Here is a 25,392-nt window from a genome sequence, read left to right as displayed (position 1 = left end):
AAAAGTTGGAAATATTTTAACAGCACTAAGGACCATGACATTGAACTCAGACTCCCTCTCACAAGCAAAATACTTGCTTCCACCTCAAGGGAGGCAATCCAAAAATCTCATTCAGTGTAATTAAACTTAAAGGCCAAAGTTTCTGGGAAATGTGTAGTACTCTGTGCATTGGGTCCAGATGTGGCTCACTAAAACCAAAGACACAGAGTTGTTTAACCACTAGATACCCAGTTTATAATCGTGGAGCAGGGACTGAAAAATGGCAGTAAAAATTCCCATTCAGAAAGGGGTGGGGGAATGGGAGAAAAAGTTAATGGCCGTAGTAATCCTGACATCATGGACAGCCACTGTGGGGGCCCCCAGCCTAGGCATGGGGATTGTTCTCTGGAGGGGCTCTCTGATTCATTGTTTTCTGGGGCTGTTGGTTGCTGCAATCCCTTCTTTCCTTGGTCATATTTGAAGCAGGCACTGGGGAAAAATCCTTCTTGGCAGCTGAGCAGCTTTCTCAGCCTGCTTCTTACTTGGAGAAAATTGGGAGCCCAGGGGTCATTTTATCTCACTTGGATGGTTTTAGTTCTGCTCATAGTTTCTTTGGCTGCGTGATTAATTTATTCTGCTTCTCTGTATGATTCCTCTTAGTTTCATATGCCAGTAGCCATACTGACAATTTTTTCTTTATAGATAAACTACTTAGTTTGCTATAATTTGCCTTCTTATCCCTGTGTCTCTATTTGATTGCAAGTACCTTGAGCTTATCAGGGATGGAGGAGCCATACTTTTGGTGGAGGCTTTTCCATGAGCCATTTTTTCCAGTTGGAAGGATTCAGTGGGTGTTGCATTCTTAGTTGGAGTTTTGCTTTGAAATATCTTCATGCAGTCAGATTTTAACAACTTGGTTTTTGCTTCAAAGCCAAGTTTTAACTGCTCTTCATTGTTCAAAGTACTTACTCATTTTATATTTTACAGCTTTGGTTGAAGCAGCTGTGTCTTCAACCTTGTAAGTCCCTATATTTCACGGATTCTCTATTCCCTTTCGTTCTTGCCTACAAACTCCTTTTCTATCCACATCTTGTCTTAAAAAATGTTGCTAAACTCTGCCAACAGTAATCAAAACACAAAATTAACATTGTTTTCCAAACCTTCCCTAAGAAACACAAATCATTATCTCCTTTTCAAATTAGGTTTTTGTTAGAGTAGCATCCCACTTCTAATTACCAAATTACTGTTCCAGTCAAGCTGTTATGCTGCAGTAACACCCGTCCCCCCAACCTTAGCTGCTTAACACAGGACAGTTGTTCTTGCTCATGTTCTGTGTCTGATGTAGGTTGGTAGCAGGTTTTTATTCATCATAGTTACTCGGGGCATCCAGGCCGATGGACATGTGTACTTTCAGTCACTTTTCAGGAACAGAGATAGGGTGATTGAACACTGGCTTTTAATATTTCTGCTCATAGTGACCAAGTAAGTCATATGCCCACACCTAACTTTAGTTGGGGCCAGGAAGAACAAGTTACCATGTACCCAGGAGAACTGGAATATTTGTAAAAGCTTGAATAACAATCCTCTCTTCTCTAATTATGTTAGTCTTAATCTTACATACTAAATTTTCATTTTCACTCTTTGGGCAGTACATCTTAGGAATGAAAACTATGATACATTACTCTCTTCCCCTTATTTCTCCTTCCCTTTCCTAACCCCTTCTAGAAGAATAGTTTTTCTTCTCACTGTGCCATTAGTATTCTCATGTCGTATGCTTCTTACGCTATTTCTTGAAATAGCCACCCCAGTGGAAAAAAAAAAAGTAAAAATCTCACCATTAAGGATGACAAGAATAGATACTTAATTCCTTCTTTCTTTTTTTGATACTTAATTTCTTTCTATCCCTTTAATTTCATTTGTCACATGTTCCTTTTTGTTTTGAACTTAACTTTATCATACATCCCCACTGGCTTCCAGTCTCTTCAGGATGTGCTCCACTCCCCACTCCCTAGTCACCAAGTCTATAGCAAGTTTCTAAGTAATTTTTTCTTCACAGCATGCTGTGGGGAAAGGACCATGCAGGACTTATAAATGTCTAGGCACAGAGCCTCCTAAAAAAAAACCCGCAAATATTTATTGCTGTTCATTTCTCTGCCCAGCTCTCAACTAAATCTGTAGAATTGTTCAGCATTCACATTGGGCCCTCTGAATCAAAGCCAAAGTTTACTTTTTAGCAGGTGCTTTGGTTGTACTTGAAAACTGACTTTAGAAAAGTGCAATCCATGGTAAGTTGGGTTCATCATCCATATGATTCCTCTTGTTTTCTGTGATCACTTCCCTTGATTCCCTCTGTGCTCTTATCATTGTTAAACCAATTTCTGCTGCTAGGTGTTTTGTTTTTGTTGTCATGACAATTTGTCAAGAATAATTGACCCTTTAAATAAGTTTTTTCTTTAAAAAAAATTTTATTTATTTGACAGAGAAAAAGAGATCACAAGTAGGCAGAGAGAGAGGGGGAAGCAGGCTCCCCACTGAGCAGAGAGCCCGATGTGGGGCTCGATCCCAGGACCCTGAGATCACGACCCAAGCTGAAGGCAGAGGCTCAACCCACTGAGGGGGTTGAGGCGCCCTATAACTGCGCCTTTTAAAATCATTTTTACTTTCACAAAGACCTTGAGCCAGAAGGGCATAGTGTTCAGATTATACTCCATCCTGTTTAGATAGGATATATCTGAATAACCAGATATTCACCCTTGTCCCAAGCTACATTTTTAGATGGAATGCTTTTGTTTAGTTAGTAAAACTGTTGTTGGTCCTACTGATTTTGAAGCTTTTAAGGCAAGAAAGGCCACTGAAAAAGTGTTCAAATTATATCCTCCACTACATTTTAGTATCTACATTGGACTAGAATTGGATATGATCAGGTTCTCTGTGGATGGGAAATAGCATAGTCACCTAAATCAGGCACTGGGGTGATACCTTTTGGAACATTATCTCAGTAGTTGCTTCCAAATCTGAGTACTTTCAGGACAGATCACTTTTCACTTAATTCTAGAAGATGTTGAAACAAAGCACGTTTCTTGATTTATCTTTATTTAACTGTACTTCTGTATTCATTAAAGTCTCTTCAGGACAGAAGACCATGTTCTATGTCTCCTCAGGACACAGTTACCTCATACAGCTACCCCCAGAAGGTAATCTTAATAGTGTTACCAAGCAATCAAATGGGGGGACTGACTTTTTTTCTTTTTATTGTCCTTGTCCTTCATCATATTTAAGTATTATTGTGCTTTGTGGTGCCTGGCACAGTGATTAGTAAAATTCAACAAATTGATTATCTACTGTGTTCCAGTCACTGGTCTGTGTGCTGGTGTTTGATTACTGATAGTCCTTCTGTTCTGAACCTCTTATGTAACGAGTGAAATAAAATAAATTACTTGTCAAGTCTCTTTCATTTACTGAAACTGAAATGTAAAGAATAGGGAGCTAGTGTCAGAAAAGTTGCTGAAACCATGGAAGTGAATAAGATAATCCTGGGAAAGGAGGAGATTGAGAAGGGCATCCAGAACAGATCCTGTAGATCACCAAATTTTAGCAAAGGGTTAGAGAAGGAATAGTTAAGGAGAGAGGGAAAGTAGGAGAATATAATACTGTGGGAACCTCAGGAAGAGCATGTTTCAAGGGGTAGTCAAGTGTCAATTGCTACCAAGAGGTCAAGCACCATAAGGACTAGCAAGAGCGTTTTGGGAATTGATGCCATGAAGACCACTGGTGACTGAATGCAGTTTCTGAGGACTGGAATGGGTAGCAGCCACACAGCAGTGGGTGGTAAGAAAATGGAGATTGCATTGAGAAGAGCATGTTCAATAAGTGTCTGTTACTATGTAGTGAACATCTCTTTGTGCCCGGTGCTGTATTGAGTGCTATGGCCTCATGTGAAAAACAAATTGCAGTCCCGTGAAGTTTACACATAAAAAAGCAAAGCATCTTTTCTGTTAAAAAAAAAGTGTGTGTTAGTGTGGGGAAATGTATACACATGTAGAAACAAACATACAAATCTCTGGATAATATGTAGGAAATCCAGAGGTTACCTGTTTGGGGAGAGGAACTGGGCAGAGGGAAGAGATATGGATTGGAAGGAAACATTTCATTGTTTACAGTTTTATAATTGATCTTTGAATCATATTAATGTGTTATTTTTTCAGAAAAATACACTTAAAAATTAAGATCTTGAAGTTAATTGTAGTCTTTGAAGGAAATAACCTTATATAGGTTTTACATAAAGATTGATTTCTCAGTGTTGCAGTTATCTAAATACTGTATCTTGAAACTTAGGTTCAGATAAGAAACAGTGTTTGAGAAATAACTAAACTTCCCTAAATTTTTCTTCTGCACTTACAGGTGATGGTAAATTCTTCAGCAGTTGCAGCTTCCTGTGCCAATAATGTTCCAGCTTCAGTTTTACCTAACTGTGCAGTGGCTAATCAAGCTAGTAGTACCACTTCAGTTTCCTCACAGAATGTTATGCAGCCTCTATTTGTTTCTCCACCTATGCAGGGCAGGCCAGGTAGGTTATTAGTGGTTGCTTAGTTTGGGAAAACTCCTGTTCATGAACATGCACATGCAACAATTCTAGTGATTAGATAGGGTTACTTTAATTTGTAGTATTAAATTTGTTTTAACCTACTTAATAAATTATGTTCTGTATTTAAGGAATCCATGAGATTTAAGAGCCAGGGTTTCTAATTTTTTTCTTGCAAATTTGGCTTTGAGATGATTTTGTAGCTATTGTTTTGCTACCCTACTGAAAATTTAGAGGACTTTACTAGTTAAACTGAGTTAAGTTTATTATACAGGGATTAAAGTTGAGGTGTTTCAAGCTTCACGGAAGTAATTCCTGAAAAGTTTGCTGTGAAATACATTGCCATGTACATCATTTTCCCATGAATGTTATAAGAAAGAATATGGCTCTAGAATTTAAGAAACTTAGGTTAGAATTTTGGTTTTACAACTCACTACCTCTGTAATTTTGGACAAGTTACTGAGCCTTTCTCACTTACGAGCTTGGGGTTACTGGTAGTACCAATTGAATTCCAGTGAATTAACATAATTTAGAATTCTCAGAATTCTGGAAAGCTGATGGCAACAACAGCATAGCTATTTAATCTGAGTTCTCAAATAAAAATGGAAATAGCAAATATAAAACCTATGGGCAACATTTACAATGAACTAGGTGACAAGTTATCCCCACAAACTCCAAAACTTAAGCAGGGAGGGACAAATCACCAGTCACAAGACCTGCATGCTATCAGGGTCTGTGTGGGAGCAAGAAGACGGAAGCATCGGGGAGGTTGTCTGAAGGGCCTGAGAACAGAAGAACCCCAAAAGCTAATAAGAATTCACTGGAAAGTGGGGTGGCCAGTTTGGAAGGAGCAGCTAAGACTGGGAGGGGATTTGACCTCGCCAGTACTAGGTGAGTGTTTGGGGGACATGGTAAAGGGACTTGAAGGGCTTAGAGCAATCCAGCCCCTAAGAACCCTCAAAAGTGACCTGCCAGGGCTCCCTGATAGGATAGAGAAACTGCCGGGAGTGGAATCAGAATTGACTGGAATTGGGAAAAAGGATCTGTCCAGACCAAAGCAGAGGAGAATAGAACCATGGAATCCCAGAAAGCAGCCATGTTTTTGAACGCTACACAAAAACAAAATTACCCTGTATCTACCTCATTCTAAAGTTCATGAAAAATAATTTCACATAACAAAGGAAAAGCACTAAAATGAAACCCTATACAAAGATATTTTAAGAACAAAAAAAGAATAATACCCCTATAGACCATAAAAGCATGTCAGAAATACGCCAGTGAAACGAACTAATAACTATTTCAGAATGAGCTAAAGATATAAATAATATAAAACGAATAATTGGAATTAAAAATCTTAAAAAGAATAACAAGTCAGAATTAGAAAAACTCAAATGAAGTGACAGAAAGAAAAGCATTAAAAATGGCAGAAAGTGATTTCAGGTACTAAGACTAAACTATAAAGAATGTGACCAAATATACACAACAGATAATGCTTTAAAAGAAAGATGTAAGAAGGAGGGGGAATCTAAAACGAAGAAAAGGAAGATAAAGATTCAAAAGTGACTTGTTAAAGTTAGGCAAAGGAGATCAAACATTCATAGAAGTCTCTGAAGAAGAAAACCAAAGTAAGGAAAAAGAACAAATATTGAAAACTATAATTCAGAAAACTTTTCCTGCAATTGAAAAACTTTAAAATAAAACTATATATTGAAACAACAATCTGAATACCTGAGAATATTGACCCAGAACAGCCAACACCAAGATAATTCTAGTAAAATGATCAGACTTCAAAGAAAAAGAAGGTCCTTTGATTATCTAGATAAAAGAACGTATGGAGTATAAAACAAAATGATAATCATCAAACTTTGACAACAGTGCTTCATGCTAGAAGAAAATGAAATAACATTTAAAATACGGAATGTGTAAAAGATTTTATATCCAACCAAAAGTGATTTTCAAGCCTAAAAGGCAGTAAGAATTCAGAGAATATTACTTGCCTGAGCCCTTCCTGAAGAATCTACTAAAACTGCTGTCAAATAAGGTAATCACTAGCCACATGTGACAATTTAAGTTTTAATTAATTACAGTTAAATAAAATCTTGAGTTGCTCACTTGCACCAGCCACATGCTAGGTGCTTAAAGCCACATGTGGCCAGTGGCTAGTGTCTTGGACAGCACAGATATGGAATATTTCTTCTATCACGGAAAGTTGTATTAGATGGACATCAGTGTACCAGAGAATGAGTTGATTTTTAGATTACTAAGACAAAGACATCAATATAAGACCTAATGGTAAGTTTTAAATGTATAATTACCTTAAGAGTTAAGACAATGAGGGTTAAGAGGTGGAGAATACACTGTATAATAGCAATAACCTTACGTTTGGACAATGTAGATATTGTATGGCTATTCTTTGAAATAGAGTTGAGAGACCATGTGCCAAGAATTTTTTTAATCATTTCAGTAATTACATGAGATTCTTTTATCTAGATAATCAGATTGTTATTCTGAGACTGTGTAATGTCGCCTAAAACAAATGAGTATTGGATATTCTAATTTTATCTCCTTGTGCCCTTGCAAACCAGGAGTCTAACTATGGAAGAAAGGTAATATGGATATAATAAGGCTAAATAAAAGCTTTTATGGTCTCAAATTTGAATTGGAAGTATCAGTATAACTTCCAGTGTTTTATCTTTAAATATATGTGTATGTTTCCCAGCTCTGTCCACTGAAAAGACCTAGAAACAATGAATATTCTTAGCACTCATTTTGTGGTCTTGAAATACATTTCTCATTTTAAAACCAAGCAGCTTTGTGGAGAAATGGCTGCTGATTCCAGGTCTGGGCAGGAAATGTTCAAGATGAGCCTATATCATTTTCTCATACCAGAGAGTGAAGAAGCTATTAGACTCCTGGAGCCATGTCAAAAGAACTCGGGAGCCATCTTGAAGAGGTTCCCATTGGCCAAAGATAGAGCAGTTTGAGTCTCAACAATGATAATTACAGCAGACTGGAACATATCAAATACATTGGATTTAAAAGTTCTTAATGATATTTGAAACAGGATGGGATTGGGAGGGAGACAAACCATAAGTGACTCTTAATCTCACAAAACAAACTGAGGGTTGCTGGGGGGAGGGGGATTAGAAGGGGGGTGGGGTTATGGACATTGGGGAGGGTATGTGCTTTGGTGAGTGCTGTGAAGTGTGTAAACCTGGTGATTCACAGACCTGTACCCCTGGGGATAAAAATATGTTTATAAAAATTTAAAAAAATTGGTCACCTTAGGAGAAATAAGCCAGTTCATTATCCTAACTGGAAAATAAAGTGAAAGAATAAAGCCTTTGTCCTGCCTACCTTATATGAACTGTACCACTGGGTAACCAAATAGATGAAGGGAAGTTTCTGTATATTAGTGTTCTAATCAGTGAAGATAATTATTTTGCAGTCCTTACTGAATAGGTATTAAATAGCAGTTAGCTGTGAAGATTGCAGAAACATTATCTATAGATGTGTTAAATCAGTCCTGAGTCTGATCAGTCTCCTGGATCTAGCTGCCTATTTGCAGGAAATAACAGAAGAACATACTGAAACACCGTGACTATATCATCAGGAAAATTAAAGACTGTGGGAAAATCAATAGGTCAAAAGGCCCACATTTTTCAAAAGAAAAACTGAAAGGAGATGACAGAGATGGAGAAAAGACCAATAGTAAAAGAGATTCAAGACGTCAACTTTTAAAAGCTACCTAGGGATGCACATTTGGAGGTCAAAACTCTTAAAACCCCTGGGACGCCTGGGTGGCTCAGTTGGTTAAGCAGCTGCCTTCGGCTCAGGTCATGATCCCAGCGTCCTGGGATCGAGTCCCACATCGGGCTCCTTGCTCGGCAGGGAGCCTGCTTCTCCCTGTGCCTTTGCCTGCCATTCTGTCTGCCTGTGCTCGCTCTCTCTCCCTCTCTCTCTCTCTCTGATGAATAGATAAAACTCTTAAAACCCCAAATGAGTGATTACTGTGAAAGTCAGGGTAATGGTTAAATTACGGTGGGAAGGAGGGTTGTAATTGGGATAGGACACAAACATGTTTTCTGGAGTGACTGGCAGAGTTTTATTTCTTGGCCTGGATAGTGTCCACCTTAAAACAATTTGTTGTGATTTGCTCTCTGTATCTGATTCACTTATAATTTAAAAATTAAGTTCTTAGCCTAGTTCCTGGAATAAAAACATTCAATATATGTTCATTAATGAGCATAGAAAGTTAGCACTGAAAGTGTTATTGTAGACCCTGGTATTACTACTTTGTGCTAATTGCAAGGAAAAGTATTACATGTCTGCTTTGGAGACTACTGAGCATAAGAAGAAATGACAGGTGAATCAAGCATTGGAGTACCTCATTTATGTAGTCCTTGAAAGCTTACCATTTAAATGCCAGGTTGTGTTCTGTGTAGGTACTTCTAAAAATGTATTTTACTTCTTGTTCTTTGAGTCGCTTATCAACCTCAGCTGTAACTCTACTAGGTCATGGCTGCTATTTAATCGGTCTTTAACATTCCTTTCACTCCTCTAGATGAAACAGCTCATGTTTCCCATTGTGTTATTCATGTGTCTCTCTGGCAGCCCCAACCCATCCTCCATTATGAAGTCACTTACCTGCCAGGTGATTAGATGTAATGATTGCCTTTAATATGAATCTCCTCATAGGCATTAAATACTGTTAACTGAGCTTTGGTAACTGTTCCCAAGGCTTTTGTCAGGGTCAAGACTAGTGAAAATTTAAGAGTGCCAAAAAACCACAGTAATCAAGGTAAATAAAACTTTAATGTACTTTATTTTTTTTTAGAACATGTATATACATAGGAGCCAGGTCAGGGAGTAGGGGGACAGAGGGAGAAGGAGAAAGAAAATTTGGAGCAGTCTCCATGCCCAACACAGAGCCCAATGCGGGGCTCGATCTCACAACCCTGAGATCACCTGAGGGATATCAAGAGTTGGATGCTTGGGTTGCCTGGGTGGCTCTGTCCACTGTCTGCCTTTGGCTCAAGTCATGATCCTGAAGTCCTGGCACTGAGCCCCATAGTGGGCTCCCTGCTAAGCAGGGAGTCTGCATCTCCCTCTGCTCCTCCCCCTGCATGTGTGTGCAAGCTCTCTCTTTCTGAAATAAATAAATAAAATCTTAAAAAGAGTTGGATGCTTAACCAGGTGCCTCTAATGTAATTTTTTAAAAACCAAGAGTAATCCCCCCCAAAAAATTCCATGGTGAACAAAGGATCAACATTTTAAATAAAGACAGGGTCTGTGGGCCAGGCTTAGGGTGAGTTGAGTGAGGAACTCTTTGGATCATGCAAGTGCAGGCTTGGATCCTGTCTTCATTTAGAACTTTGATATTTTACTCATAATGGATTTTTTGGAGGTTTTATTTTGGTGGCCCCTTGAATTTTGCACCTCACTGCACCTAAGTCCCCCCCCAGCCCTTTGATCTGTAGAGAAGTCACACCTTACTTTGTATATTCATATGCTCTTCTGAAACGTCTTGAAACAGACTGTAGCTTCATAAACAGGGGAAATAAGCATTTTGAATGTACTACGTTTGTTTCCATTAATATTTTAGGAAAGTTTGTATTGTTTTGGAGCTACCCCTTAAATTTTGTTAAACCCGTAGAGCCCTGTTAAGTTTATAAATGAGATGCTCATGTATGTCTAGAACATTTGGAAATTATAAAAGCTTTTTCTTTGGGGATGTACTATAATATTCATTTTCAGGGAAGGTGAGTTCAGATAAAATAATCTCCAAATTTCTTCTGCTCTGGATTCTCTCAGGCCCATGAGAACTTACTTAGCTATCCATGTCTAGTAGTTGTTTTTTTATTTTTTTTAAATTGTGTGATTTGAATGCTAGTTTAAAAGGAATATAAGTGGAGCTTTGTTGAAAAAGCCATTACTTTATAGAAAACAAATTTATAAAGCCTTCTGAATACTTAGAGATAAATTCTAAAAATTAAATGCCTCTTCTAAATCTGTGAAAGTGGAGATTTCTACATACATGACAAAACTCCAAAAACAGTTGAGCATGTTTTAAAATTTTGCTGTTTAATTTAGATACAGTAAGAATCATTTTTTGGTGCCCATTTCTGAGACTGGACAAGGTGTAGAGTTGTTTATCCAAGTTTTAAATCACCCTAAGACATCCACTATGACTGTTAGCCTGTAACTGTATAAAGGCTATAGTAAGTATATTGTAAGTATTTATGTTGGTGAATAAAAACAAGGATTATTTCTAATACTTGACCTTAAATTCTCCTTGCTAAATTATCAGAATAACAAATTCAGCTTATGTACGCTGTTCCTGTACTAAACTTAAGTGTTCTACAACTCTGAACTTAAATCTTTATTGAACAATGAGACTAAGGTTTCTCTACTTCTCAGGGTTAAAATTATAGTGCAGGTAACACAATAAATTCAGTACTTAAATGTCTAAGTTGGCTAAAATGATTGAATTGAATGGTTGTATCATCAAATCTAACAAATTTATCTGGTATGTGTATAGGAGATACTTATTTTTACTATGTTGGAACTGTTTCATTTCCTTTATCTTCATAGAGGAAGAATGTATTCATATTTAAACATAATTATATTTGAATTTCTTACGTCAAAAATTGGAACTCCTGAATGAATATTGTTTTTGCTATAGTCACAGGTATAGAAAGTCAAAGGGACAAGATATTTCATCTAACCTGTGTTAGATTCTGTGTGTCCTTAGAATTGGAACTGTCATGGTTTAGAATGCCCAATATTCCAGTGATACTATGAAGTAGAAACCTTCAAGGATTACTTAAATCTGTGATCTGTGTAACTTAGTCTTATTAACTTCTACATATTGTGATTTGACTAAGGATGGCAGATGGCTGAAAACATCCTTAACTTTGTGTTAAGCTAAGTAAAAATTTTACTTTAATGGTATTTCATTTATGTACTTGTTAGCTGATGTTTTTTTAAAGTCTTGATGGTCAAAAGTGCAACTTCCAGTTTTTTCCTTTTAATTTCAAGTAATTACTTTAACTCAAAATAACCTGTAATGAGCTCCCAGTTTCAACTGGCATGTCTAAGAACGTGGGCAATTCACCTTCCAAATTTTTAAGTCAAACCATAAGAATTAGAATTGTTTGACCATATTGGGGACACAAAAGTAGAAGATGAACTACTGCTTATAAGGTGTTACAGTTGTGCATTTGCTACTTTGTTGTTTTCTTTTTTTTTTTTTTTTTTAGTGATTGCTTCACCATCTTATCCATACCTTTCTGCTCCTATTCCTGCTGCTGCTGGTTCTTTACCACCTCCACCTCCTCCTCTTGACGTGGGAGAGGCTTCAAACTTACCACCACCACCGCCGCCTTATTCCTGTGATCCAAGTGGCAGTGATCTGCCTCAAGGTAAGGAGATTCTGAGACTTGTGTGAGGGTTATTTAGTCTGAAGTTTTTTTTTTTTTTAGAGCATATCTCTTTCTCATTGTCTACTTAGGGGTAGGGCCCAAATGGATATTGACCTGAGAGCATAATGCCAGGTAAATGACTAAAAAAAAGAAGGAACTGAAAGCTGATAAAAACTTCTCCATAGTCAAGAAGTGGGTGTTTTTTGGATAGCTACTGGTCTGTCTGGAACATTTTCTCTTTATTCTCAACTACTTCTTTTTTTTTGAAAAGCAGGAATTGATACCAAAATTTCTCCATTTCTTAAATTCCTACCATAAGTGTATGAAATTGTTATAGCCTTTGATATTTAGGATTCCAAGTGAATTTTGAAGTTTGAGAAGTTTTGTGTTGTTTTTTGTTTTTTTGTTTTTTTTTTTTTTTGAGGAATTGGGGGTCTGATTTGCTTCAGATTTTAATCGTGGTATATTTTAATTAAACTAAGAAGTAGCTTTCCATTGAAAGTTCTTTGATACTCCTCAGTTTGGCAGTCTCTCTCAAGAGAATTGTAGTTCAAAGTTGTTTGTAGCTTGTTTATACTTCTTTGCTGTAAAATTCTCTGATTTTTCTAGCTGCTTCTCTATTTTTACTTTTTAACTCCTGCATAGTAACCAAAATCTTTAATTCCATGCTGTTCTTTTTCTCTACCTTACAACTTCATTATCATCTTTATATACATGATTCATAAATCTCTCTGGTCCTGGCCTCTGAAATTAGTTACTTACCCTTAGCTACTTTGTAGACATTTTCACTTGGCTTTTTTTCTTTCATTTCAAACTCTGTCTTTAATGAAATTCCTCATCTTTTATCTCCCTTTCTTCTTTCCAGGCCGGGCAAAACACTGACTCCTTGGCTTTCTATTTTGTTAATACTGCTTCATTTCCGCTTGATTTACCCAGTATCTAAACCCTAATCCCTTCACTCTTCTCTCACTTACCTATCCCAGCCCAGGATCTACTCTGTGAGGACATAATGGTGATTTTGCATTTCCCAGCATTTCATTTTGAAAAAACCAGGGGCACCTGGGTGGTTCAGTAGGTTAAACATCTGCTTTTGGCTCAGGTCATGATCCTGGGGTCCTAGGATGGAGCCCCATGTCAGGTTTCCAGCTAAGTGGGGAGCCTGCTTCTCCCTCTCTTCTGTGCTCGTCGTGCTCTCTCACTACCTGTCTCTCTTTCTCTCTCTCTCAAATAAATAAATAAATTCTTTTATAAAAAAAAAGAAAGAAAATGCTCAAATATACTATACATGAAACTTGAATTTCAATATGAATATTCATGTATTCACCACTTAGATTCTATCCATTAACTGTACTTGCTTTATCACAGATCTGCCTGTCTTTCCTTCCATCCATCTCCTTGTCCATCAAGTCATCCATTTCAATTTTGGTGCATTCCAAAGTAAATTGCAGACATCAGCATTCTTCACCATAAAAACTTCAGCATATACCATATGACCTTTCCGATATGAGGAATTTGAGAGGCAGGGTGGGGGAGTCATGGGGGTTAAGGAGGGAAAAAATGAAAAGAGATGGGGTTGGGAGGGAGACAAACCATAAGAGACAATCTCACGAACAAACAGGGTTGTTGGGAGGTGGGGGTTAGGGATAGGTTGACTGGGTTATGGACTTTGGGGAGGGTATGTGCTGTTCACCAGTGAGTGCTATGAAATGTGTAAGCCTGATGATGCACAGACCTGTACCCCTGGGGCAAATAATACATTATATGTTAATAGAAAAATAATTTTAAAAAACCCTTCAGCATACATATCATTAACTAGAGTTTGGAGTTTATTTTTTTCTTTTGATGTAAAGCTATATATGTACAAATCTTAAATGTATACTTGCTGCATTTTGAGAAATGGGTAGATGCACAAATCCCCATCAAAATATAAAATAATACCATTATCTCACTGTTAACTCATGCCCCTTCCCAGTCTTTTTCTACCCCCGCCTCTACTTACCCTCAAGAGGTATTCACTGTTTGATTTTTTTTTGTCAGTTTCACTTGTTTTTAAATTTCATATAAATATACAGTATATACTTGCTATGGTAGGCTTTTTAAACTCAGCCTCATATTTTTGGTATTCTTCCATATCATTGCATGTATCAGTAGTCCATTAGCTGTTATTGCTCAGTATTTCATTGTATAAAAATTCCCATTTAGGGGCACCTGAGTGGCTCAGTCCATTAAGCGTCTGCCTTTGGCTCAGGTCATGATCCCAGGGTCCTGCTCTATGTTGGGCTCCTTGCTCAGTGGGGAGCCTGCCTCTGTCTCTCCCCCAGCTCATGCTCTCTCTCTTGCCCTCTCAAATTAAAAAAAAAAAACTTAAAAAAGATTTTATTTTTATTTATTTATTTGATAGACACAGAGAGAGAGGGAACACAAGTTGGGGGAGTGGGAGAGGGAGAAGCAGTCTTCCTGCTGAGCAGGGAACCTGAGGCAGGGCTCGATCCCAGGACCCTGGGGTCATGACCTGATCTGAAGGCAGACACTTACTGACTCAGCCACCCATGCACTCCCCAAATTAAAAAAAAATCTTTAAAAATTCCTGTTCATTCTTTTGTTGGTAGATATCTGGGGTATTTACATTTTGGGGCTTTTGTGAATAAGGCTGTGAATATTCTTAGAAAAAGTCTTTATGAACCTATGTTTTCATTACCTTTGGGCAGTACTTAGGAGTGGAATTTATGGGTCATAGAAAGGTGTGTGTTTAGTTGTACAAGGAACTGCTGGTCATTTTTCCAAAGTTATATCTTTTTCTGCTTTTTAAAAAAGATTTTATTTATTTGAGAAAGATAGAGTACAAGCACGGGGAGGACAGAAGGAGAAGTAGACTCCCTGATGAGCAGGGAGCGCAGTGCAGGGCTTGATCCAAGTACCCTGCAATCATGACCTGAGTCGAAGGTAGATGTTTAACTGACTGAGCCACCCAGGTGCCCCTTATCTCTTTCTAGTTTTGTAAGAATTCTGCACCCGATTATTTTACTTCTAAACATTTTCTGACATGTGATCTACTCAAATTCTTCCCCCTCTAGTCTCCCATCTTTCTGTTAAAATCTGGTTATTTTCATGATACCCTCCATTATATTTCAAAGTGATGTTTTTGAGTTTTTGTAGTCCCTTTCTGTGCTCCTTTTTTAAAACAGCTTGAGATCTAATTCACATACTATAAAAGCCACCCATTTGAAGTATACAATTCAGTGGTTTTTCGTATATCCACAAATATGTGCAATCATCACCACTATTTCTAGAACATTTTCATCAACCCAGAAAGAAACCCTGTACCCATTAGCAGTCAGTTCTCATTCCCCTGGGCTACCACTCTTCTGCTTTGTGTGTCTAAAGATTTAGCTATTCTGGACATTTGACATATATGAATCATGCAATATGTGGTCTTTTGTGACTGGCTTCTTTCACTTGGCATGATATTTTCAAGGTTCATCCATGTTATAGCATGTATCTGTACTTCTTTCTTATAGCTGAATAATATTCCATTGTATAGGTATGTCACATTTTATTATCTATTAGTTGATGCACATGTGGGATGTTTTCTCCTTTTTGCTGCTATGAATAACACTGCTATGGCCATTTGTATACAAATTCTGTGTGAACATACATACACACACCAAGGAATGGAATACTGTGCCATTTGTGAATTTGCTTCCTGCTATTATCTTTTGATATTCTTTAGTTTAGCCTTTATACTCCTATACTCCTATTTACTGTGGAGTCTTTATACTCCCACATAATGGTTCAAAATATAAAAGTTGATTGTTTTAAAATAGTAGTAAATCTGTTTCTACATATCAGAGGTCTCCAATTTAAGAAAGAGGGGTTTACTTGAAGTTTGTTAGTGGGACTCAAGTTACTTAGAAGAATGTATAGATCCCAGGCCAATCAATAAAAACACATTTAGAGATACAATTAGAATGCTACAATTATTCCCTCTTCTCCCATACATCTAGTTTTTATTGTGAAATATGTTAAGTTCTATGGAGAAGTTTTTATCACCTTAGGATCTAAACTATTTTGAGTTACCTTTCTTAACTGCCTCCTCTTTTTGGAGTTCTAGTGGTATGGTATGTTAGTCATGTTAAGTAAAAGCGAGGTGACTTGTTTCATACAGTGCGAGTTATATTATTAGGCAACATTAATCATGGCATTAGTAGAGCATGAGTTTGTACTGTGTAGTAGCTCCATTAACAGAAGACCATTATGATTGGTTATGTACTAAATTGCTTGTCTCAAGAATAAAGTCTTGATTTTACTCTTGAGAGGAGCAAGAAAATGGCTTTACTGGATTCTTTCTAAATATTAGCAGAGTAGTATTTCTGCCCAATATTAAGACTAGAAATGAAATATGTATTTGGTAATTAAACCTTGCATCAGAAAATGATCTTACCTGTAGTGGCAGGTAAGTGGTCATTGAGGTCATAAGGTAGAATTGAGGGTGATGTTGATGCAGGAAGACTACATTTATAACTATAACTCAAAAAGGCTCTTAAGTGGTAGTTCTAATTGCTTATGTCTTCTAGTTTTTAAAATTAAGATTTTTAATTTTAGATACAAAAGTTTTGCAGTACTATTTCAATCTGGGATTGCAGGTAAGTCATGATAAAACTGCTTTGACAAACTCTAGATTAAAGATGTAAGCTGGTTTGTCTATTTTTTTTAAGATTTTATTTATTTGACAGATAGGTCACAAGTAGGCAGAGAGACAGGCAGAGAGAGGAGGAAGCAGGCTCCCCACCTAGCAGAGAGCCCAATGTGGGGGGAGCCCAATATTTGATAGGACCCTGGGATCATGACCTGAGCTGAAGGCAGAGGCTTAACCCACTGAGCCACCCAGGCGCCCCTAAAAGTTGTCTTTATAAGAATTCTGAAGATGATATAAATCAGTTTTGTACTTGACCCTCCCAGTGCTTCAGTTCCTCTTATAAAATAATTGTTAAATTATGGCAAGTGGAGGCTCTAAGCAACACAACTTAAGCATTTATTGACCTCCATATTTAGCATCATATATATGCCAACCCTTCACTGTGTTTTTCTGTTTCAGTAATGAATGGATCATTTGTCTTGCCTGAAACATTTTTATGGTTGTTTCTACATGTTATATGAAAAGTAATTGGACTGATTCAAAGATACTTAAAGGGCTCTATTATTTTTAAAGCAGTTATGTGTTCATAGATATTTACCAAACATTGATTTTCACCACTCCCCTGAAGTGTAGAAGGGTGGGGTACTGACAAATATCTTAATACCCTGAAAAGTGTCTCTGATTTCAGGTAAGAGCTCTTTTATTTTACTCTTTCAGACGTCATTTCCCCCCGAAATACACCTGACTTCTGATATAACAAGATGGCATATTTCCTAAAATGCAATGATGGATTTTAAGATTTGGCAGATATTAGTAAACTAGACAGACTCCTGGATAATGCTTAGATTAGTTCGTATTCCCAGGCACGCACTTCACTAAAATGTTGGGCATTTCATTTCCAGAAAACTATCTTCTCCAGCTGGCACACATTTCTAAATTAAGAATAGTGAATAGGTCTTTTGTTCTTTGAGACTATTTCCCAAATGCAGTTTCAAGAATTGAAAATATAAACTACTTGCACCTTCAGTTATGTTAGTTTATTACAATTACATGTGGAAACATTGTAAGTCATATTAGATGTATAAGGCATTTTATATTAAAAGTAATAGCATTCATTATAGTACTTGTGAACTAAAGTATAAAGAAAATCGAAATCATATGTACAACCACTATACACTGATACATTTCCTTATAGCTTATTTATCTCTTTTACAAAATATTTGATAGGCTCTGTAATTTTTTTAAGTTAACAATATGAGCATTTTTTCCTTAAATATTTAACAACATAATTTCTTTAATTTCCTGTATTGTATCCCATCACGGGTATGTCATAATTCATCCAGTTCCCTACTGTTGAATATTTGGGTGGTTGACTCTTATTTTTTTAGTTAACATACAATGTTACATTAGTTTCAGGTGTACAGTGTAGTGATTTAATAAGTCTGTACGCTATGCTGTGCTTATCACATATGTAGGCATCTGTCACCATACAATGCTATTACAGTACCATGGGTTATATATGTCTTATGCTGTACCTTTCATCCCTTTAACATATTCCACTCTATTTTGTTTTTTAAAATAATGCTAGAAAAGACATCTTGGTATACAGATCATTTTGTATATCTGTAATTTACTTAGGATGCCTTCTTAAAAGAATATATGTATTCAAATAGGAGATACAGATGCTGCAAATGGTCTTAAAGTTGTAGTAGAGAAGATTTTCCAAATGTTCTTTTAGGTCAAAAATGCTACGCTACCTGAAAATTATAGCCCAACTTTTTTTTTTTTTTTAAGTGAGGAACTCTGTACTACTTTAAGAAAAGAGATAGTAAAGTGTTTCTTTCTTTCTCACCCAAGTGCTATCACCACAACTACTGGCACTCCATGGTCTATGTGCCACAGATGCAGCAGCAGCAACATCTTCATGTAGAGAATTATCCAGTCTATTCTGAGCCATCTCCTCTGGTAGAGCAGACAGTTCCTCAGTTGTATGGTGAGGTGGGGAGACAAGAAGGCACACAGGTGGAAGCAACAACAAATGGTGAGTATGTAATGAGAGTGCCTGCAAGAAGGACAATTGGACTTTATTATGTGTAATTTAATAATAACCTTCAGATATCTCATTTGGTCCATATTCTAGACCCATGTTTTCTTGTTTGTCTTAGAGAGTGAGTATGAGCAGGGATGGAGGGACAGAGGGAGGTAGAGAATCCTAAACAGGCTCTGCGCTTAGTGCAGACCCTGATGCAGGGCTCAATATCACGACCCTGAGATGATGACGTGAGCCGAATTCAAGAGTCGGACACTTAACTGACTGAGCCACTCAGGCGCCACTCAGGCTCCACTAGGCTCATGTATTTTTTAAAGCATGGTATGGACCCTTGAAGTTCTTGAGACCTTTTTATGGGATCCATGAAGCCAAAAGTATTCATCATATATTACACATATCTTAGAGATTTTATTTGTCTCTTCACTGTTACATTTTGCATTGGGGATTCAGAAATCATTAGTAGTAAAACTGCTGCCACCCAAGCACAAATCAAGGGAGGATCAATAAACAGTGCCTTCACTACCATATATAGTCATGATATGAAGATATCAGTAACTTTTGGTTTTAATCAAAAACGTTCTTGGGGTGCCTGGGTGGCTCAGTGGGTTAAGCCACTGTCTTCGGCTCAGGTCATGATCTCCGGGTCCTGGGATCAAGTCCCGCATCGGGCTCTCTGCTCAGCAGGGAGCCTGCTTCCTCCTCTCTCTCTCTGCCTGCCTCTCTGCCTACTTGTAATCTCTGTCTGTCAAATAAAATAAATAAAATCTTTTTTTAAAAAGTTCTTATTTTTACTAAATACTTATCTTTGAATAATTGTATGTAATATTCTGTGTGACAAAATGGGGACTATTCCTAAAGTATCATACATACTGAAATATGATTAACTTAAAAGAATTTGTGAGGTTGACTAATGAGCTGAACTATTTTTACTTGAATGATAGACAAACTATGGTTATTTAGACTTGTGGATCTGGCAGGCATTTTCTCAAATAACATGAGCCTGTCACTTCAAGAAAAAATCAACCAATAGTATTTGTTGTCAAACATAAAAATTCCTTGGGGAGTCTGGGTGGCTCTGTCAGTTGAGCATTTGGCTCATGATTTCAGCTTAGGTCAGGATGTTGGGCTACATGCTCAGTGGGGAGTCTGCTTTTTTCCCCCTCTCCCTCTACCCCTCCATCCATGCATGCTTGTCCACAGTCTCTCTCTCTCTCTCTCTCTCTCTCTCAAATAAGTAAATCTTGGAAAAAACAAAGATAAAAATCTCAGCTTTCAAATAAAAATTAGAATTTTGGAAAACTTATATCTGCTGCTATGAACTTGACAGTTTCTCAGTACTTTTCTAATGATATAGATGGAGCTATTGGGGCTCTTGGCTAACTCAGTCAGTAGAGCATGCAACTCTTAATCTCAGGCTTGTGAGTTCAAGCCCCGTGTTGGGTGGAGAGATCACTTTAAAAAGGCTTAAAAAAAAGATGGGGCTTTTACTGAATGTGGTTTTTCACATTGTATAATAAAATGTGTTAATATTTGGGAGATCTGTGTAACTCAGTAAACTAATACTTTTCCAATTACCAATGCATGGTGTTACCTATGTATAATTTTGTAAAAGATAAATTCAAAGCATAAGGTAAACTGTGGATTTCAATGTTGAGAGAGTATGAAAAGTCCAAATTGCTACTTACCTTTGGCAACTACCACTTACCTAGTTTTGGTGTAGCATCCAAGAATATCTAAATATCTGAAAAGACTGATTATTAAAAGATTTCTGTCTTCCAGCTGCATATCTGTATGAGGCCATATTTTCATCATATACTTCAAAACAACATATCACTATTGGTTAAGTACAGAAGCAGATGTGAGAATCCAATTGTCTTCTATTAAGCCATACATTCAAGATTTGCACAAATATAAAACAATGACACTTATCTCACAATATTTTTGTTTTGGAATATAAACTTATTTTTATAGGAATTAATAAATTCAACTTTCTCAGTTTATTTCCTAATACAGTAAGTATTGAAATAACTCACATAAACAAAAGTTGTTTGAGATCCTTAATTTTTAAGAGTGTAAAGGGATCTTGAAACCAAAAAGTTTGAGACCCACTGTGCCAGACCATAAAGGTGGTTGCTGTATGAGTTTAACAATATAGTATAGATAGAAGCATTTTTAAAGGGTTTAGAATGGGATCTTGACTGCCCTTCTTGGAAGGAATCGGCAAGAGGTAGAAAAAAATTATTTAGACTAATCAAACCACATCTGGCTCACATTCCAGTACTGCTGCTTAATGCTTATGATCTCGGCTAGTTACTTTACCTCCCTAAGCCTGATTTCCTGTAAAATGGGAAATATCTGACTTGCCAGGGTTGCTATAAGAACTAAATGAGATAAATTATACGTATGTAGAAGTATACTGTGCCTGGTGCATGTGAAAAATGTGAACCTTCTTCTGTTTCTCCCTTTGTTTAAAGCCTATTAATGGTTTGGAAATATTAGTACTACAGATCTTAGCCCTACTGTTCACCTAGTGTTCATGTGATATGGCCCATTGTAATAAAAATTTAAGTGTCAACCTTCATTGCATTTTTGTACCATGTACCTTTTATAGAATTATTTTTTTAAAGTAATATGGGTTTTTTAAAAAAATATTTATTTATTTGACAGATCACAGGTAGGCAGAGAGACAGGCAGAGAGAGTGCAGGGAGCAGGCTCCCTGCTGAGCAGAGAGCCCGATGCGGGGCTCGATCCCAGGACCCTGAGATCATGACCTGAGCTGAAGGCAGAGGCTTAAGCCTCTGAGCCACCCAGCCGCCCCATAGAACTATTTTTAATTGTAAACCATGAGACAGTGGCAGTCTTCATTCCACAGAGTTTGCTCATCTACATAATCCCAGGTAATGAAGGACTCCTTTTTATTATTTACATAGTCACTATAGCAAGGACCGAACTACATCTGTTTTCACTAAAACTGACTCATGGTAGCAAAAGTGGTGTAAAATTAAAGCAATGCCAGGATCTTAATGACATTCAGCATTAAATGTTTGGTCTTTAGGATGCTCTTCAGAACCTTCAAGTATAGACCAGATTGTATACACACCAGAGTTTTTAATTGCTAAAGTAATACATAATGGTTATTTGGAAAATATGTGTCACAGTGGAGAAACTATTGGATGACTTAATTGGGAATTACCCTTATGAGAACTTAAGTGACTAGAAGGACTCTAGAGAATGTTTTTGTATGTATTTAGTCTGTAGGTACCTAAATCATCCCAGAAAGATAGCTATCTCTAGGTAGACTACATTTGACCCATTATATGCACACATATATTTAAATTTTTATAATTAGAAAATTTTCATATAATCTTCTAGCAGCTTGCTTTAGTCATTAATGTTCATATCAAAGGTGCTCTGGGATGCCTGGATGGCTCAGCCGGCTAAGCTTCCAGCTCTTGATTTCTGCTCAGGTCATGATCTCAGGGTCAAAGAGATCGAGCCCTGCGTTGGGCTCCGTGCTAGACATGGAGCCTGCTTGAGGTTCTTCCCCTCTGTCTCTGCTCCTTCCCCACCTCTTTTCCCTCTCTAATTAATTAATTAATTAATTTTTAAAAAAAGTATTCTTGCCACATTTGCTGCAGATCTTTCCTATAGTTAGTGCTAAGTTTCACTTTTACCTGAACATCCATTTATGTTATGTTTTTGTAAATCTTTGTATGTAAAGTGTACTATATTATGCATTCTTTGTTTCAGGTACTTTTCCAAATGCTGACCCTGCATCTGTCCCTCATGGAGCCGTCTATTATCCAATGATGTCAGATCCCTATGGGCCACCACCTTTGCCAGGTTTTGATTCCTGTCTTCCTGTTGTGCCAGATTATCCCTATGTTGCCCCTTGGCATCCAGTTGGTGCAGCATATGGTGGTTCTTCTCAAATTCATGGTGCTATGAATCCTGGGCCAGTTGGCTATATTGCTTCACCTCCCTCAGCCTCTCATTACCTACCTCAGAATATGTAAGCCTGAGCAGTATGAAGTTACTCTTGCACTGCCATTTTTTGCTGTTTTGGTTTTTAAAAAGTGTTTTATGTTAGTGTTTAAGTGATTTAGGTGGTTAGGGTGATTACTGTTGTATCTTATCTGTCTTTAAGATTATTTTATCTTTTGATTTAAAATACTACTTTAAATAAAGGAATATTACTTTGGGTTGTGGATAAAGAAATTGAGATGGATGTATAGGCTAGCCCCATATTGAACATATTTCATCAGCTCTTTTCCTGTCAGCCAGCTTGTCAACTTTGTATTAGCTGATGGTTCCAGTTGATAAAAGGAATAAATCCTACAAACTATTTCCTTGGTTCAATTGTCACACATCATATTAAACCATGCAAAATTGGAATAACTTGACTTTTTTCTAGAAAATAAAAATATGAACATTTGCTTCTGGATAACTAAATATTAAATGAGAGAGTTTTTCGGGTTTCTTAAGAATTGTCTGAACTCAGTTATGTTCTGTGATATTAATCAGTTTTCAAGGCACATGGTGCTCTGCTTTAGATTTATTCCATATGCTCTTTGATATTGGATTTATGTAACTGTTTTACTGCACAGTATTGAATTGGTGTCCTTTGCACAGTTAGCAGTAAATAAAAATAAGCATTTAAAATTGCTAAAATGAGTGGGGTTTTCTTTTCTTTTTCATGGCAACAAAGAGTACCAGATACTTGATTGTTCTGATGTTTTCTCCTGCTATTTTGGTGGCAAAAAAAAAAATGTGATTTTATGACATGAACTGGTGGGTCCCCATTGAAACGTTATTCAGTCTCAAGATGTTGTTATGCATAGTACCAGCTCTAGTTCTTTTCCCTTGAATATGTCCCTTTTTAGCTTGTGGGGGTTCTTTTAATCTTAACTCCCTTATGGAACTTTAATCTAGACTTACTTTCTCATTGTCCTATACTTTCAATAGTTGTGCTTTAAGTTTTTATTTTTAGACTTACCTTACATCTCTGTAGGCCTGCCTTGCCTTTTCTCTGACTTTCTGTGAGACCTATTTCATCTTTTCCCTTTTATCTACCCAAAGACCACAAGATTCTTTGTATTTATCAGTTCTCCTGTAAGGGGTTATTCATAATGAATGCTTTGCTGTATCTCACCTGACAAACAGCTATTGAAAAAGTATTCTTTGGTTGCCACAAAACTTATTTATATTGCCATCTTTAAAGGTTATTTATGTTTGTGAATTAGTCCATTTTTCCCACCTTCAGCTATACCCTGGCAAAAAGAACCATTGAGAACCTCCAGGCTCCAGGTGCCTTAGCAGCCTAAAGTACTAGAGGAGAATCCATTTTAAAGAAGATATCCTATCTTAAATGTACTGTTCTCAAGATAATTGATACTAATGAATTCTAAATCCATGTACTAGTTAAGACTCCTCTTTCTTAATAGTTAGGGAACTGGTTGTGTTTTGTTTTTAAATCCTTTATCTTGAGAAGTCCTTACTGTACAAATTGACATCAGACTTTAGGAAAGAAAGATAGGACAACAGTGTGCTGATCTTTGTAACAACCTGACTCACTGTATTACTGTTTTAGCTTCTTTTCTCCTGACCTCCTGGATCCTCAGTGTGTGCAGCCTACAAATTGTTTGATGTTTTATGTAAAGGTTTATTTTGGTCAAGCTTAAAACATGGAGCAACCTGTCCAGAATTTTTCAAATATGCTGACATTTCTGGAATATATATAACTCACAGCAAGTGATTTTCCTGTATCTTAAACTCTCAAAGGTTTACTAATTAGCTCGTAAGGATTGTTTTAGAAGGTTATAGTCTATCTTGAGAATGTGGTTCTGGAAATTGTGTGGTTTTGAGACAAGCATGTTTGACTTGGGCTTCCAGTTGATTTGTTTTTATTTTAAACTTTTGGGTTGCTGCTTTCCTTTGATTTCCATTACTAATTTAAGTGATTTAAAACCAGAGATTTAAGTGATTTAAAACCAGAAAACCAGAGATCAGTAGTGTATAACTAGATCAACCTAATTGTTAACTGTCACCAGTGTGGAAATTGGTATTATGGTCTGTTAAAATCGTACAAGTATAGTCTGCTTGTTGATGTATTATAATCATTCTTCTCAAAGAAATAATCAAGCATGTACCCTGGCCCTCCTGTTGTTTTGGGGTTTGAGAGGGTGAGGGTAACCTGTACTGCTGTTCTTGAAAGTAGTTTCTAGGTAAAAAGGAAGTGGTTTTTCTGGTAATTACAAAGTCCTAAGACTTAATGTGTTTAATCAACCTTTTTTTCCCCAACATATTACCTCTTTAGAGCCCTTAATGTTACAAAAAAACTTCCTGTCTTTCTTCTGCTGCAAAGGAACTATGGTTCCTTCTTGACCCTTTTCTTCTACTCTCTTCCTGAGACAGATCTGATTACACCAAAGCAAAGGTAGAAAGATGGATCATTTCCATAGTAAGGAAAATAATTAGAATTCTTTTTTATGCTGTGTACACTTATTTTCAAAATTAATTGCAGTTTTCTGCCTTGGTTTAAGAACAAATGAAAATATTAGATCTGCTTTACTATTGAAATTCAAGACTTAGGAATTTTTCAGACATCTTTAATTTCCTTTGGAACCTATAATCAAGGTATAACCTTTTAATTTGCTTTCAAAATAAAAATAGGAACAAACCATTTCTTAGGTGAACACCAGACTTTCAGAACTTAATTTA

General features: G+C 36.8%; 1 protein-coding gene across 1 annotated transcript in view; it reads left to right on the top strand.

Annotated features, from left to right (window-relative positions):
- ALG13 (ALG13 UDP-N-acetylglucosaminyltransferase subunit) overlaps positions 1-23,343 on the top strand; it is a 67,056-nt gene extending 43,713 nt beyond the window's left edge. Inside the window, 6 exon segments of the mRNA XM_082716413.1 lie at positions 3,102-3,173; positions 4,381-4,546; positions 11,824-11,985; positions 16,588-16,628; positions 18,479-18,662; positions 22,423-23,343. Coding sequence (XP_082572539.1) covers positions 3,102-3,173; positions 4,381-4,546; positions 11,824-11,985; positions 16,588-16,628; positions 18,479-18,662; positions 22,423-22,688 — 891 coding nt within the window. The 3' untranslated portion in view covers positions 22,689-23,343.
- The last annotated feature ends 2,049 nt before the right edge of the window (positions 23,344-25,392 follow it).

The sequence above is a fragment of the Mustela nivalis genome, assembly GCF_964662115.1.
Source record: "Mustela nivalis genome assembly, chromosome: X".
Lineage (NCBI taxonomy): Eukaryota > Metazoa > Chordata > Mammalia > Carnivora > Mustelidae > Mustela > Mustela nivalis.
This window is presented reverse-complemented; position numbering and strand designations above follow the sequence as displayed.